Source organism: Paralichthys olivaceus, chromosome 1 (assembly GCF_024713975.1).
Source record: "Paralichthys olivaceus isolate ysfri-2021 chromosome 1, ASM2471397v2, whole genome shotgun sequence".
NCBI lineage: Eukaryota > Metazoa > Chordata > Actinopteri > Pleuronectiformes > Paralichthyidae > Paralichthys > Paralichthys olivaceus.
The window spans coordinates 30,646,326-30,661,799 of NC_091093.1; the positions used below are offsets into that span (position 1 = coordinate 30,646,326).

General features: G+C 47.1%; 2 protein-coding genes across 11 annotated transcripts in view; one reads left to right on the top strand and one right to left on the bottom strand.

The window, feature by feature from the left end:
• The first annotated feature begins 424 nt into the window (after positions 1–424).
• Positions 425–11,969, top strand: LOC109647893 (ankyrin repeat and BTB/POZ domain-containing protein 2-like). 2 transcript variants are annotated; one of them, XM_069527478.1, is made up of 18 exons: positions 425–1,525; positions 5,564–5,713; positions 6,389–6,596; positions 6,766–6,918; positions 7,032–7,197; positions 7,383–7,472; positions 7,556–7,657; positions 7,877–7,973; positions 8,225–8,360; positions 8,450–8,691; positions 8,781–8,959; positions 9,086–9,191; positions 9,276–9,378; positions 9,968–10,040; positions 10,113–10,181; positions 10,408–10,521; positions 10,637–10,813; positions 11,847–11,969. In XM_069527478.1, the coding sequence occupies exons 1-18, from the start codon at positions 619–621 to the stop codon at positions 11,880–11,882; spliced, it is 3,108 nt and encodes a 1,035-aa protein (XP_069383579.1). In that variant the 5' UTR covers positions 425–618; the 3' UTR covers positions 11,883–11,969. The 2 variants fall into 2 exon arrangements, with proteins under 2 accessions (XP_069383579.1, XP_069383576.1); XM_069527475.1 differs by lacking the exon at positions 11,847–11,969 and having other exon boundaries at positions 10,637–10,917.
• The window catches only part of LOC109645038 (serine/threonine-protein kinase BRSK2-like), a 71,405-nt gene continuing 67,900 nt past the window's right edge, over positions 11,970–15,474 (bottom strand). For 8 of the 9 annotated variants that reach the window (XM_069527512.1, XM_069527494.1, XM_069527484.1 and 5 more), the window contains one exon: positions 11,970–14,701. In XM_069527512.1, the coding sequence (XP_069383613.1) occupies positions 14,478–14,701 (224 nt within the window). In that variant the 3' untranslated portion in view covers positions 11,970–14,477. The remainder of the gene's footprint in view (positions 14,702–15,474) is intronic. The other variant, XM_069527505.1, reaches the window with a different exon arrangement.

The window sequence follows — 15,474 nt, forward strand, 5'->3', positions numbered from 1 at the left end:
ACAAGATGGCTGCTCAAATGAAGCCAATCCTCAACCTGTGCTAAATGTAAGATATCGCGAGAAAAAGAAACTTGACCTGTTTCATTTTCAGACCCGACCAGAAGCTCGTGTGTTTTTAAGATTGATCATTAAACTGAACTCTGGTGGATCAAGATCCTCGTGTTGGTCTTTTCACAATCTGAACAAACATTCTCATATTTTCTTGAACTACGTTAAATGAGTTTAGTTTGTAAAGAAACCTCTGTAATCTGTAAACTCTGGACTATCATGACTGAACCAACCAACTCAGATGGTGTCTTGGATTTTATTAAATTAAAATAATGTTTGTTTGTTCATCTCAGTTTTAGATTTTTGTGAGAAGCTCTGAAATCCACCTTTAACATGATTTTATGTTTTAGTTATGACCAGATGTGTGAGGAGGAGGAGGCAGTCTCACCTGTGAGCACACGGTGGCGCTGTTGAGCGGTCACCTGTGCTGGAGCTGGGCTCTGATTGGTCCATGCTCCTGGTGACCTGGTGAGGTTTGGCTCCGTCTCGTGCTGCTCCTGGTTCAAACTCCTCCGGTTGGATGGAAACGTTGTTCTGGTTCTTCTCTGACATTGAAACTCTTCCTCCATCATGTGCAGCGGTCTGGAGCTGAGGACCCTGGAGGACCTGACCCTGGAGGACCTGACCCTGGAGGACCTGACCCTGGATCCAGGCTATGTGCCCGGGGACCCGTGCACGTCCCTCAGCCTGTCCTCCTCCGGCAGGTCGGGGCAGTCTCAGCCGCACACCAGCACTCCTCAGCGGGGAGCCTGGTGGCAGCACGCCGGCTCTCTGTACAGCAGGAACGGCAGCTGGGACACGGTGAGCACGCTCCCGGAGGACGCGGCGGACATCCTGGCCAAGTGTCCGTGCCTGCCGGAGCTGGAGGAGTGTCCCTGGACCGAGCGGGAGCTGCGGGAGGTCGTGCGTAAAGTGTCCGGTGCGTCCTTCACCGGGGAGGCTGTCCACCGCCTGTCCGTCCTGCTGCGGAGGGCTCTGCTGCGGGTCTCCAGAGAAGCGCAGCGGCTGAGCGAGCTCCACAGACGGTGCACACGCCTGGAGGTGCAGAGCGCGGTCAGGCTGGTGCTGAGCTGGGGTCTGGCCGAGCGGTGCGTGTCCTCCGCGGTCAGGGCGGTGTCCCAGCACTGCATGAGCTCCGGAGACACCGCGCGTCAACGGGGCAAGTCTGCGCGCTGCGGGCTGACTCTGTCCGTGGGCCGCTTCTTCAGGTGGATGGTGGACACGCGCGTGTCGGTGCGAGTGCACGAGTACGCGGCCGTGTGCCTCGCAGCTTGTTTGGAGACTCTGGCGGAGGAGGTGACCAGGAGGGCGACGGAGGAGGCGAGGCTGGCGGAGGATGAGCAGCAGGAGCGGGGCTGCGGGGTCAGCTGGAGCCCGGTGAGCGCAGAGCTGCTGGAGGGAGTCGTGAACAACGACCCGGAGCTGTGGGGACTTCTGCAGGTGTACGAGCATCTCATGTGTGGGAGGAATGCTCATGGTGAGTTCAAGTTTTCTTTTTACCTCATAACTCAAACTTTAAACTAAATCAAAGTTACACGTCATGAATCAAATTTAAAAAACAGTCACGTGTGTGTTTTTATCCGTGTGTCCATCTGAAGTCTCCTCTGTGACGTCACATTGTCTCATTCATGGTTTATTGGTTTTTAACACAAAACATGACATTTAGAAACTTCACATCTGGATTCAAAGAAATTCTGATGAATCATTTTCTTAATTTTGATGCTTTAGTTCATTTAAAGATAAAACTGAGTTTTTACATTTTCCAGATATCAGGAGAATAAATGAGGTTTAAATGTTTTCAGACATTTAACTTTATTTAGATTCTTCATGATGGATGACATGAAATAATCTGAGCACGTGTTGTTTCTCTGCTCTGTGACACGATGTGAACACACGTCACCTCAGAGGCGACGGGACAGTTCACAGGGAGCGACGCCACAGAGTCAAAGTTCACATGTTCACCAAAGAAAACACTCATGATCCTGAAAACACGTGTGTTTGGACTTCACGTGTGTTTTCACACGTCAGAGCCTCGGGCTGATTCACAGGAGTCCTCTTCATTGTTCTCCTTTATTCGTGAGGATGTAAAGTAATGAACGATTTCTCTCGTGCGTCTTCAACTTCTGTCATTTTCTCATAAAACATTTCCTTCGTTGTAAAATGTCGGTAACTTGTAGGATTTCTTTTTTGTAGTTTCATGCTCTCCTCTCGTCCTCACTCCAGAGTTTCAGAGCCGTTGAAACAGTTTGGAAACTTTGCTGGACCCGAGTTTGGTTTGAGTTTGTTAATCGATTATGTAGAAACGTCAAATGTTGGCGGCGCCAATGAACTCGAGAGATACTGGGCCTCACACACAGGTCCATGTTGGGGGGGGGGTATCTCAATGGTGGCATGAAATTGCTCAGAAAGGAGCCGAGATAATAATAATAGATAATCGCTGAGAGTTTAAGAAGTTTTCCAGCAGCGTGGAGAGAGTGAAGGGAAAACCCCTGAGACAGGAAACAGGCATTTTGGGTAATAACGGACATGGAAGTGGAAGATGGCTGCTGATAAACGCGTCACAGGGATTATACTGTGGTCAGTTTTCATACAGACGTGAACAAACCTTCTCGTTATTCTTCAGTGAGACGAGTTAAAACCAGCAGAACAACGGTAAATGGTGAATAATCTGTATTCGTGTTTTTCTAATCTTGATGACCACTTTCAAATTCACCTTTCAAGGAAATCAAGTTCTAGGAACAAATGGGAATTTGTTTGTGGTTTGATTAAAAGCTTTAGAATAAACTGAACTTAAACCTAAAGACACTCTGATCCATGTGGACATAAATAAATAAAATAAGAAGCTTTAAGTTTTAAGAATCTAAATGAGATTTGACTTGTGAATAAATCAAAAGGCAGCTCGTGAAAACGTAAACACAACCCCACTGTGTTTCTGTGCCTGCTGCCCGGTGCATGCTGGGATACAGACCGGTCCGAACCCCCCATGAGAGCGAATGAGAAGAAGCGGGTGAAGCGGCTGAGCGAGTGTTGTTAACCTCTGACCCGCACAGACGACACAAAGGAGCTCTCATTCCCGCGCAGGCAGCAGAGCCACGAGGTTCACGGCTCCCAGGTCCGTCTGCTCGGCTAAACAAACATCCAGTGTAGCTGCTGCTGTCTCACACACACACACACACACACACACACACACACACACACACACACACACACACACACACACACTCTCTCTCTCTCTCTCTCTCCCTCTGGATTTAATGAGGACATGGTTCGAGGACCAAATGGCCAAATTGTTTTATCAGATGATAAAAATAAATCCCGGCAGTGAAACGTGAGAAAACGCTTCGTCTCTGTTTCACTGAGTCTCCAGCTTGTAACGTCATCATCCTCGTCCCATCAGCTCGACACTGAGCTGCTTCACGTTCATACTGAGCCCAGACACGTCTGCAGAGATCAGATTCAATCACACTTTATTGACCTTGTTCGCTGCTTTCAGAAGATCCTGCAGATTGAATCGGTTTCTTCTGTCACTTTTCTCACTTTAACGACACTAAACAAACCATCTGCTGTCGATGACCTCGTCAGACGCCTGATACTGACGAGAGAGATCGACTCAGCGCAGCGTGATGTCATCAGTTTAAAATGACAACGATAGAAAACACCTGAGAATCTAAAACCAATGAAATGATCATTTTTGCTCGAACTCTGATTTGTTGTAAAAATTGAAGATGAAATATCTGCTGTAGTGTCGACAATGAGCCTCAGAGGGATTTATCAATCTCTAGGTGTGTGTGTGTGTGTGTGTGTGCGTGTGCGTGTGTGTAACAGGAAGTGGAGAGGACACAGCTCAGTAATCCAACACTCAGCTCGACTGAACCTCGTGTGTCTCTCATGTTTTCTCCATCTGGACTTTATGTTGAACTGTTGAACAGAAGCAGTTGCTCTGACGACCACAGCCGACTTCTCTCTGAGAATGATTGATCAGAGGTTGATGACATCACTCTGCTGATGAGCGGCTTTAATCAACCAGCGTCTCTCTCTCTCTCAGGAGACGTAATCAGGCTCCTCCTCCTCTTCGCTGCAGACTCCCGCCTTCACGTCTGTTAAACCTTGTGCCTGAACACACAGCGTCCATCCACACCGGCTCCAGACATACAGCCGGCAGGTTTTAACCAGATTACACTAACACAACAAAGTGTTCCCGCCAACTCCGCCTGCGTGTTTGACACGACTCTGTTGTGGAAAGTTGTGTAAAGACGTTATTTACGCTCGGAAGAGCGGAAGTGCCGACATGACTGAGAGGATGAGTTTCAGAAGTTCACGTCTCACTCTTCCTCTTCATTTCAGCACAGACACAAACTAGTTAATTTATATATATATATATAATATAGCTGTTTTAAAACTAAAACTCCGATTCTACTGAAGTGTTTCTGACACACACACACACACACACACACACACACACACACACACACACACACACACACACACACACACACACACACACACTCACTCACCTTCGCTCTCTGTGGTTCTGTTGTCTCGACCAAACACTTGCAGCTTTATACCACTCGAGAAAAGAGCTGTTGTTTTTAGACCTGGTGACTGTGCCTCTGTTTTCATTTCACACACACACACACACACACACACACTTACTTTCTGTGTGTGTGTGTGTGTTGAGGACTACACAGGTAGACAACAGTGATTTGTGCGTTGTGCGCTGCAGACTGGTCTCCTGTTGTGTTCTCATGAATAGTTGCCTGTTCGCTCTGTGTGTGTAAACACAGCAGCTTAATCACAACCAATTATCTGACTCCCGCTCACACTCGTGTCTCGTTGAACCAAACATTTGTTTCTCCAGGTCCAGACGGGAGCTGACGTTCATAAAGCAGAGGTGTGTTTCCTGAATCAGGCTTTTGTCAAACATCGTTAATCACAGTGTGACGCCTGTGTCAATACTGGACCTTACACTGGTTTCCTCTGTTACATTGAATAAATCTAAAAAGCTTTTATTCCTGCTTCTGTCAGTAAAGAGCAGAGACGTGCTCCTTTTCGTTTCTCTGCTGCAGCTGATCAATCAGCGTCGGAGGCTTCGGTTGTTTGTCACTCAGGCTGTTTCCTTTGTGTTCAGGATCAGGAGTCAGCAAATGCCTGATTCCACAGGTCACAACCGACGAGGACACATTTAATATCAGTTATCTAGTTTTCACATATCGCCACCTCGTGTTTCAAACCGCCTCGGACCAACACTTATTTAGAATCGACAGTTTTGGACGTCTCTGTGTCATTAAATATAAATATATGAAGAAGTTACAGCCTCTGCTTCAGACCACATGTCTCCCGTCTGCTCCCAGCACAGCGTCCTCAGCAGCGGCTCCATCTGTTGATGTGTCAAATCAAGACTCTGGACCAAAGTGATGGACGTCATCGTCAGTCACAGTCATAGAGACACTGTCACTGAGCAGCAGCTGTAAAGTTATTAACGTGTGTGTGTGTGTGTGTGTGTGTGTGTTTTCAGGTGAGCTGTCGCTGCCGGCCCATGTGAGCCCATACACGAAGGTTCCCGAGGATTCAATGGAGAGCAGGGAGGACGCTTACATCCAGCTGGAGCTGCGGACACTGGAACAGGCGCTGCTCGCCACATGCGTGGGCAGCATCTCAGAGCTCAGTAGGTGTGTGTGTGTGTGTGTTTGTCGCTGCCGCCACAGTCGACTCCTGTGTCTGGTGTGTGTTTGTTTAACGGTGTCGGGCTCCTGGGACACATCGTTAGCCACTGCCTGCCCCCCCCCCCCCCCGCCCGGTTACATAACAGCGTGTGGCTTGTATCCAGAAAACAAGGCGCCCTCACACCCTGCAGGCCACCGTACCTCATTATGTGAGCGCTCGTTAATCTCTGCTCCGTCACTGCTCACGGACCTGACGACTTGATCACGTGACCACAGAGAACTTTAACTCTTTACTAAAGAGTGAGTTCACGTCATGTTACTTTGATATTTGGTTTAAATTCTATTTTTTTATAATATTGACATCTTCACAGGAAGTCTTGTGTTCAGACGATGTGTTTGGCTCCAGGCTTCACGTGCACACGTTTGTTTTCTTTGTTAAATATTAACAAAGTAGAATAAGTAGCCGGTGGTTGTGCTCCTCCACCGTCACTCTGCTCACATTTGTTCCCAGATTCATGTGAGGTCACTGTGAACTTTGACCTGGACACATTTGTAAGAAAGACGGACAAAGAAATAATGTTCAAAAGGACAAAAACGTGATTTGTGAGGCCGCCGTGTTTGTGTAAATGAAACTTGTCCAAACCGTGACGATGGTGATGTTTTGTGCCCGTGTGCAGGTGATCTCGTGTCTCGAGCGATGCACCACATGCAGCGTCTGCGCAGCTCCAGCCTCCACATGAGCCCCGCCCGTTCAGCCAATCAGACGTCGGTGTCCTGGGCCCCTGATGCCCTCCGAACGCTCTACTACTTCCTGTCCAGCCCACACATGGAATCACTGGAGAATCCCAACCTGGATCCTCCGAGCACGACGCTGACCAGAGAGAGGTGTGTGTGCACGTGTGTGTGTGTGTGTGCACGTGTGTGTGTGTTGTAATATGTGATAGTTCTTCAAAACAGAATTTTAAAATGTTTTCAAAAACTGAAGACGAGTGAAACAGACAAAAGAAAACTTTAATAAAAACAAACGAAACGTTCGCCGACTCCTCGTCTTCAGGCCGTTCCTGCTCCTGCCTCCTCTCATGGAGTGGATCAGAGTCGCCGTGGTGCACGCCGAACATCGCCGCAGCCTTTTGGTGGACAGCGATGATGTCAGACAGACGGCCAGGCAGCTTCTTCCAGGACTGGACTGTGAGCCCAGACAGCTGAGGTGAGCGGTCGCAGGATGAGACTGAGTGTGTGTGTGTGGTGCCAAGAAGAAGACTCACTGTGTGTGTGTGTGTGTGTGTGTGTGTGTGTGTGTGTGTGTGTGTGTGTCTGCAGGTCGGAGTGCTGCTTCCAGTCGTTCAAGTGTCTGGACGCTGAAGCTGCTTCGGTAAAGTTCCGGCTGGATCTGGGCTTCAGGATGCTGTCGTGCGGTCGAGCGGATCTCGTCCATCAGGCCGCTCGACTCCTGGGAGCGGAGAGCGTCAACACCATGGACGACCAGGTGAGGGCGCTCTTCATCTTTTAAAGTTATGAGCTGTCAGTGCCGCAGACGTAATGATCCTGGTTCTTTTCTCTTTACTTATAACAAACGTGCTTTCAACCAGTCAGGAGTCGGTGTCACCTGTCAATCATGACGTCTCTTATTGTATTTGCGGCGTTCAGAGTGTTTGATGTGTGTGTCTGCAGGGAATGACTCCTCTGATGTACGCGTCCGCAGCAGGAGATGAAGCGCTGGTGCAGATGCTCATCGAGGCCGGAGCCAAACTGGATCTGCAGGTAGAAACACTCCTGCCGACTCACACTGTAACACACTGTGTGTGTCTGTGACTGAAGTGTGTGTGTGTGTGTGTGTTGCTCAGGTCCCAGGCTGCTCCGTCAGACATCCATCGGTTCATCCCGGCAGCAGACACTGGGTGGCGCTGACGTTCGCCGTGTTGCACAGTCACTTGTCTGTGGCTCAGGTGAGACACCGAAGAGTTTGTGTTGAAGTGTCTCGATTTTCACTTCACTGTGATCGAGACCGAAAGAATTCATGACGACAATAAAATAATAATAATGTTGATGATGATAAACGCGTCCGTCATTTCCTCCTTAAGTTTGTTTAATTAATCACATACAAAATACTTCATGTCCTCATGTCCTCGTGTCCCTGTGTCTCTGTGTCCCTGTGTCCTCGGCAGCTGCTGCTGGAGGCCGGCGCAGACGTGGAGGGCGGCGTCCTGCTGGACGACCAGGAGAGCTCAGCGGAGACGCCGCTGCAGTTAGCTGCTGCTGCAGGTATCTTTACAGTGACGTGTCCACACTGAGACATCAGAGGACACACAGACATTACTGAGTTACACAGATTTAAAGTTGAATCGACCCCTGGCCCAGATGTTCAGATAATGTGTGAATGATTTTTAGAGAAAAGTACAGAGTGTCAGTGAAGGCATCGTGACTCGGCTGCGTTGAATCAAAGTGGAGGTGAAAAATAAAGTTTTAAAAAGTTGTCGTCAGACGTTGTATGAATAAATGTTTCCTCCCCTCAGGTCACTATGAGGTGGTGAGTCTGCTGCTCGCACACGGAGCCGACCCTCTGCTCAGAGTGCATCATGGGAATTCCCTGACATCACCGCTGTATGAAGATATGAACTGTTTCAGTTACGCTGCAGCTCACGGACACAGGTGAGACTCCTCCCCCTGTTTGATAAGACGAAGATGATGATGATGATGATGATGATGCACAGCCTTATCCCCCGTCTCCTCCTCGACAGGAACGTCCTCAGGAGGCTGCTGCTGCAGCCGCAGCACAGGAAGGAGGATGTTCTCTCTCTGGAGGAGATCCTGGCTGAAGGAGTGGAAGAGGAGGAGGAGGAGGTGAAGACTCCTCCTCCTCCTGACTCCTCGAGTCGTGTCCCCAGGTTGTGTAAGACCAGGATGAAGGCTCTGCAGCAGGCGGCCTACTACAGCTCGGAGCACGGATACCTGGACGTAACCATGGAGCTCAGAGAGATGGGTGAGAACTGGGAATCGAACCTGCTAACCACTCGACCACCGGGGAGACAGACATGTTCTGACCTCTCCCACCCCCCCTGCTGTGTCCAGGTGTCCCCTGGAGGCTCCACATCTGGCTGGAGTCTCTCCGCAGAGCTCGGCAGCTGTGCAGGGACGAAGTGACCGTCTCGCTCCTCACAGAGTTTCCCTCCATCAGGACGGACGACTACACCCCCGAGCTGCTCTCCACGGGGTTACCGCTGATGTTCAGCATGTTGGAGACCAGCAAGGTACCACACTCGTCCATCTGTCCGTCCACTCGTCCTTCTCAACGTGTGTCCTGATGGGTTGTCAAGTGACCGTTGTTTGAATCCTGATTTTTTCTGTCTTTAGTTTAACGTGTGAACTTTCTGCAGGATTACGTGATAACGAAGCGTCTGGCGTCCGTGTTCTCTCACTGCTACGGCTGTTGTCCCGTCCCTCCTGTCCCGCCCATGGACGTCACTCTGTCTACACAGCTCGGTAACACGTCGCTGACGTTGACCTCTGACTCCTGCTTTTCTTCTAACGTGTAACCCTGACAGGATTCCGTGTCTCTGTCCTCAGATGTTCATTTCCTCAACAACCAGGAGATGTCTGATGTGACGTTCATGGTGGACGGACGTCCCTTCTTCGCTCACCGGGTGTTGCTGATGTCGGCCTCTGAACGGTCTGACCTTTGACCTCACACGTCTTAAATCTGTGCCTGTTGTCCTGTGATTTAGAGACGAAGAGTTTCTGTCTGTGAAACTATACAGCTCCGCTTCTTTAAGTGAAAAGGTCAAAAATATAAAGAGACAAAAGCTTAAATAATAGAAAGTAAAGAAAGAAGAAGAATCAAAATATTACATTTAATAAATTTAATTTTTCCTTTTGTGTGATGTTACTGATTCAAACAAAAACCTAGAGTCTGAAAACATTTAGATAATACTGTATATTTATATACCTTGTGTACTTTTAATATGTATTATATATGTATTTGTATATATGTATTTAAGTGTGGTTGTTATGTAATTCACAATAATAAAACAGACTTGAGATGTTTTCAACATGTTTCGTGAGGTCAGCGCGAACTTTGACCACTAAAATCTAATCAGTTAAAAAGTTCCTTGAGACGTCATGTTTACAAGAATTGGACTTAAAGACGGACTGGGTGTCCTCTGGGTGTCCCCCAGTGTGAAGACATGACATCAGTACTTACCAGTTAGATGTAAATAAAATAAAAACAGTTTATTTGATGAACTCTTCTTCTGTTTCAGGTTTCGCCGGCTGCTCAGCGACTCCCCCGACGACGTCATCCACATCAGTCACGTGACCTACGGCACGTTCCAGGTGGGGCTCAGATTCGCCTCCTGAAGTCTGGTGATCATGTGGCTGAAGCTGACGAAGTGTGTTTCTCTGCAGATGGTGATGAAGACTTTGTACTGCGGAGGAACGGAGGGAGCGACTCTCTCTCAGTCTGAAGCCGCGAAGGTAACGTCGCTCATCTCAGATTATTCACAGGAATTTAAAAGAGTGAAACTCGGCAGATTGTTGCATCAGGAATCAAACATTTACCAGATCCCAGAGTCCCGTGATCAAACCCCCGATGGTTGTTTGTTCCAATCCCAACATGTGTCGGCTGGTGTTCTCGTATAAAAGTTGTCCAGTTAAGACTTTTTCTCCAGATACGTTAATTTGGATGTTTTTGTTTTTGAAGCTACTTCCTGTGGCCACATTCTTCCAGCTCAGAGTTCTGCAGAGGAGCTGCGAGACGACGCTGTCGCAAAGTCTGACGCTGGACAACGTCGTCAACGTCTACCAGACCGCCAAGGTACGAGAACACAGGCTGACGTTAACGTGACGCGAGAGGAAGGAGACTGTTTATATCTGATCAAATCCAACGTTCACGTTCTATTTTCACTTCTTTGTGTTCGTCGCGTCCGCAGCATCACGGAGCCGCTGAGCTCTGCAGGTTCTGTGAAGGATTCTTCCTGCAGCACATGGACCGGCTCCTGGACAGAGAGGACTTCCACCGCCTGCTGCTAGGGGGCGCCGGTCAGCAGCTGCTCTGCCCGGGGACGAGCGTTCAGGACGGGGACGTGTCGCTCCTGAATGATCTGAAGGTGGCGCTGATCCACAGAGTTTACACTCTCCACCGTGTGTGTGGAGAGTAGAAGCTGAGTGCACAGCTGTGTGTGTGTGTGTGTGTGTGTGTGTGTGTGTGTGTGTGTGTGTGTGTGTGTGTGTGTGTGTGTGTGTAAAGAAGCCGTATTGTAAAAACTGTTGTTTTATTTATCGAAGGTTCAGTGTGAAGGATTCAGTGACATCTTGTGGTTAAGTTGCAGGTTATATGGTTATATATAACCTGGTTATATGCAACCAAATAAATCCAACGGAAACTACGGCGTCCTGCAGGCAAAGTAAAAACGATCCTTTTACTTTAAAGTAACGAGAACAAAGATTCTTTCAGTTGAACTTTGATTCGAATTAATGACGTAGAAATAAATTCTAATTTATCAAGTCAATTAAACATTACAGTTTTTCTTTGTTTCGATTTTTAGATTCTAGAAGTTTTAGTCAGAACCAGTTGAGAAAAACGTGTCACCTCAGAAAACGTGAAACGTTAAAACATGAATTTGACCAAAGCTCCGGTTGAGACGATGTTCGCTGACGCGTGAGAAAATATTTTAGAGACGTCAGATTCACCAAACGAATTTAAACGTGTAACTCTTCAATCACTGGTGCCAGTAAAAGTTGCTAAGCTAACGCAAGCTGCTGCATTTGAGACTTCAGGTTCTGAACTGAAAATAGTTTCGATGAATCTGACGCTGCGTTAAAAATGCAGTAAAACAGTCAAATGAAGAAAAAAAAGATTTTGAGGAAAAAGTGATTTTACAAGATTTAAGTCGTAATTTCAGAATAAAGTCACAATTTAGCTAAAAAAGTTAGAATACTGTTAAAAAAAAAAAAAATTTCAACTTTATTTTCTTAAATTTAAAACTTTTCTCTTGTAATATTATGACTTTATTTTTTGTGAAATTTAAAACGTTTTGTTAAATAACTGTATTCTTGTCAACCTCTGTTTTCCTGTAAGAAGCTCTGATACGTTTAAAAAGCTGTCAAACATTTCTCACGTGATTTTACCTTATTTCTCAGCTGCAGTCGACCGGCTGGAGTCTGACGGGATTTTAACACCAGACTCTCTCGCTCTGTGACAAATGTACATGATGTAAATACTGTGAATAAACTTCTTAATAATCCAAACTGCTGGAAAACGGCTCCAAAGTCAACAGATTTATTTCCTTTAGCACTGAAGTTGTTCACAGTCACATCACGAGGGAATACATAGCCAGTGGTTCTCCTGCTCAGTAGTAGCGCTCCGTGCTCCGAGTCCGTTCTGTGTGCTCTGGATTCCCATAGTAGAAAAAGAGGAAAGCGAACAATGGAAGGTATTGCTTTAATTTCTCTCTCTGATAATCCACCGCTCACCCAGCTGCTCCGGGCGAGCGACCTGATCGGTCCCTCTCTGAGAGAATGAGTGAGGAGGATGTTACTGTAATCCAGAAGAAGAAGAAGAAGAAGAAGAGGGCGGGAGGACGGCGAAGGGAAAGAAATCAAAATCCCCAAAAAACAAAGGACAAAGAAAATGCACATAAATAACATAAATACATAAATAAGTGTGAAGAGAAAAAGGGAACAGGAGAAGAATTCCAACGACGACATGCAAAGAAAAGACGAATGCTGAACATGCAAACAACCGTACGAGGTCAAAGCTAAGAGTAGGACTCCTCTTGGTTTTTTAAAAATAAGCTTGTCAGTAAACTCGGCTTATTTACAGAAAGAGTGTTTGGTGAAATCTGAGTCATCGTACACACGAGGGAGGAAGAAGGAGGAGCCGACAATTATCAACGAAGGGTTTGTTCCTCAAAGAGGCTACGTCTACATTCTTAAATTACGCTAAATCATTTTCCAAAAGTATATTACAAGGTTTCTCTCGGAAAAAGGAACAAACGCTCACAAACATCTCGTGATCGAATAACTTAAACATGACAAAAATATCCTTAAATAATTTGACGTCAACAAACATTCTCTACATCCTTCATATAAATAACTGAGAATAAATTAATAACCAAGAAAACAAAAGACAAGATACGATAAAGTACAAAAATATACAAAAGATATACACAGCAGTTCAATATTGTCTGAAACCTGCAGATAATTCAAACGATGGCAAAGTAAAAATCAAAAATAGACTAAAGGTGGAACTGAACGCAGATGTTTCACTTCTCAAAAGTGCCAAAGCAAAAGGAGACGTTTCCCCGACGAGGCCCGGTCACGCCAGAACACGACACCGTGAGATGCTTCCGCAAAATCGGTGTTTCTGGAAGTTCAGTGGCGACACATGCTAACCCTGTAGCTGTTCGAGCTAATTCCTGTTCTCTCCGTACTCTGATAGCTTTGTGGCTAACGAGTTAAGTTAACTCGTTATCTAGGAGTCGTTCCCTTTTTCCATCAAATCGTTCAATCTGTGATTTTAGTTAAGTTTGAGTTTCTCAAAAATCTCAATGACAAAAAAAAGAAAAACGTGAAAGTGTCACATCTGAGAAACTGGAACCAGAAAACGTTCGGAGGTTTTGTTTGTCGGGATCGAAACTATTTTTAACATCAATAATATCAACTGACGGCTCAATGTTATTATGGAAATGAAGAGTTTGAAAGTTCATCACGAACTTTACACTCGAGACACAGGAGATGAAATAAAACGGGGCGCTAAGTCTAGTGCTAGCTCGCTAACGTAACCTTGTGTCGCAGGGGGCGTGACCGAGCCTGTGCAGGAATAACAAACCAAAGTGAAGCAACACAACTGGAAAACATGTCACAACTACACGTTTGTACACACGGAACATTATTTAGTCTGTACAACAGAATAGATCATTCATTTACGTAGCGCCACTCCTCCGCTCGCTTCCACACGTTCACCGCATCAACACCTTTTTTCACAGGAACGTAAAAATCCTGTCGTTCACACGGAAACTTTCAAAAGAATTACAATCCAGCCAGCGTTCACTCGTCCATAGTTCGTCCACCGCTTCCTGTTCAGTCATCTTGTGCGTCTTTACATCCCGCAGAGAAGTGGTGTGTGTGTGTGTGTGTGTGTTGTGTGTGTGTGTGTGTGTGTGTGTGTGTCGGAGCACGTACAGGATGTGTTGTTATGTACATGTGGGAGGAAGAGAGAGGGGGGGGGTGTGTTCGTAGATTTGACAAACATCACTGTCTTAAGGCTTTTTTTCTCTTTTCACGACTCTTCTGAGATGTGTCTGTTTGGTCTGCAGGGGGCGACGTGGAGTCTACTGATGCGGCCGGGCTCAAAGAGGGAAGGGGGGTGTGGGGGAGGGAGGCGGGGGGGGGGGGGTGTCTTCTGTCTTCAGGGTCGGACTCTCTTGGCGGTGGCGGCGGCGGCCGGTCTCGCTGAGGTTAATAGTTATTATGGATGATCCCTGGTGGCAGAGACAAGTCAATGTGAGGAGGACACACACCCACCGACAGACCCCCGAGGACACGAGAGAGGGGACGGACGAGAGGGACGACAAAGCTACATCTGCTACTTACTGTAAAATACTGATCTTAACTGAAGAGCCATTCCTGTTACACGTAGAAAATTTATAGGCAAAAAGTAGATTTTTGTTTTTTGTTTTGTTTTCTGTCTAACTAAAGGGGCGGAGTTAGCAGCGCTCCTCTTTAACGACCCGACGACCGCTCGTCCTCGACATGCACAGCTAGCGCTCCTTAAGGTTGTTCCTGTGTCCTGTTGCTGGCGGCCATCTTTGTTTTGTCTTTGCTGGGGGGGCATTTAGAGTCATTGGGCGGAGGCTGGCTGGGCTTGCTGCCGGGGGCATGCTTGGCGGGGGAGCTAGGCGTGGCGGGGGCGCCGGGGGGGTGCGACGCTTGGATGTTCTTCTCGTCTGAAAAAAGCTGTTTAATTACGTCAAAGAAGTTACTCAACGGGCTGCCTACACAGATGGGAAGAAGAGAAGAAGAAGAACAAAAGAGAGAGAGAGAGAGAGAGAACAAACAACAGATGAGCAATGGTGTTCACGTGAGGAGAGGAGGAGGAGGTGATGGAGGGGTGAGGAGGAGGAGGAGGAGTGGAGCCGGAGAAAAGGAGACTCTAGCGAACAAGGAGGTGAAGGACACAGTTGATTTAATGTCCTGCATCAATGTTCTTAGTTTTATTTAAAGTGTCTCCGTGTCTCCTGCTGCGTGGACGAACAACCGAAGCTCCGGAAGACGCTTCAGAAAATCTGATTTTACTTTTTAACTCCACGTTAATTCATGATTGTAAATAAAATCTTCATCCAAAGACAAGAGAAAGTAAATAACATGAATATTAATTATGTTGATTATTAACATTGATCCGATTCTTCATCTTCCAAAGCTTCAGTTAAAACTCCGTCACATCAACGTCCATCATAACAACAACATCTGTTCAGACCGTCTGAGACGTGGACGAGCATGCAACTGTTCCACAGCACAGTGCACGTGAACACAGTGCACGTGAACACACAGTCACAGGTTAGTGTCCCGTCAGCACTGAAATGTCCCCGTTCACGTGAGGACTCGTTAGAGACACTTACCATCAGTCTTCTTCCACAACACAGTGTGTGTGTGTGTGTGTGTGTGAGTGTGTGTGTGTGTGAGTGTGTGTGTGTGAGTGTGTGTGTGTGTGTGTGTGTGAAGCGTCGTCATGCAGATTGTTACTGCGTCAGTCGGGAGCGTCTCAAAC

Coding starts and splice junctions, on each gene's coding strand:
- LOC109647893 (XM_069527475.1), top strand. CDS start 619: ATGTGCAGCGGTCTGGAGCTGAGGACCCTGGAGGACCTGACCCTGGAG. Junction 7,658..7,876: donor GTCACTTGTCTGTGGCTCAG/GTGAGACACCGA, acceptor TGTCCTCGGCAG/CTGCTGCTGGAGGCCGGCGC. Junction 9,192..9,275: donor CACTCTGTCTACACAGCTCG/GTAACACGTCGC, acceptor CTCTGTCCTCAG/ATGTTCATTTCCTCAACAAC.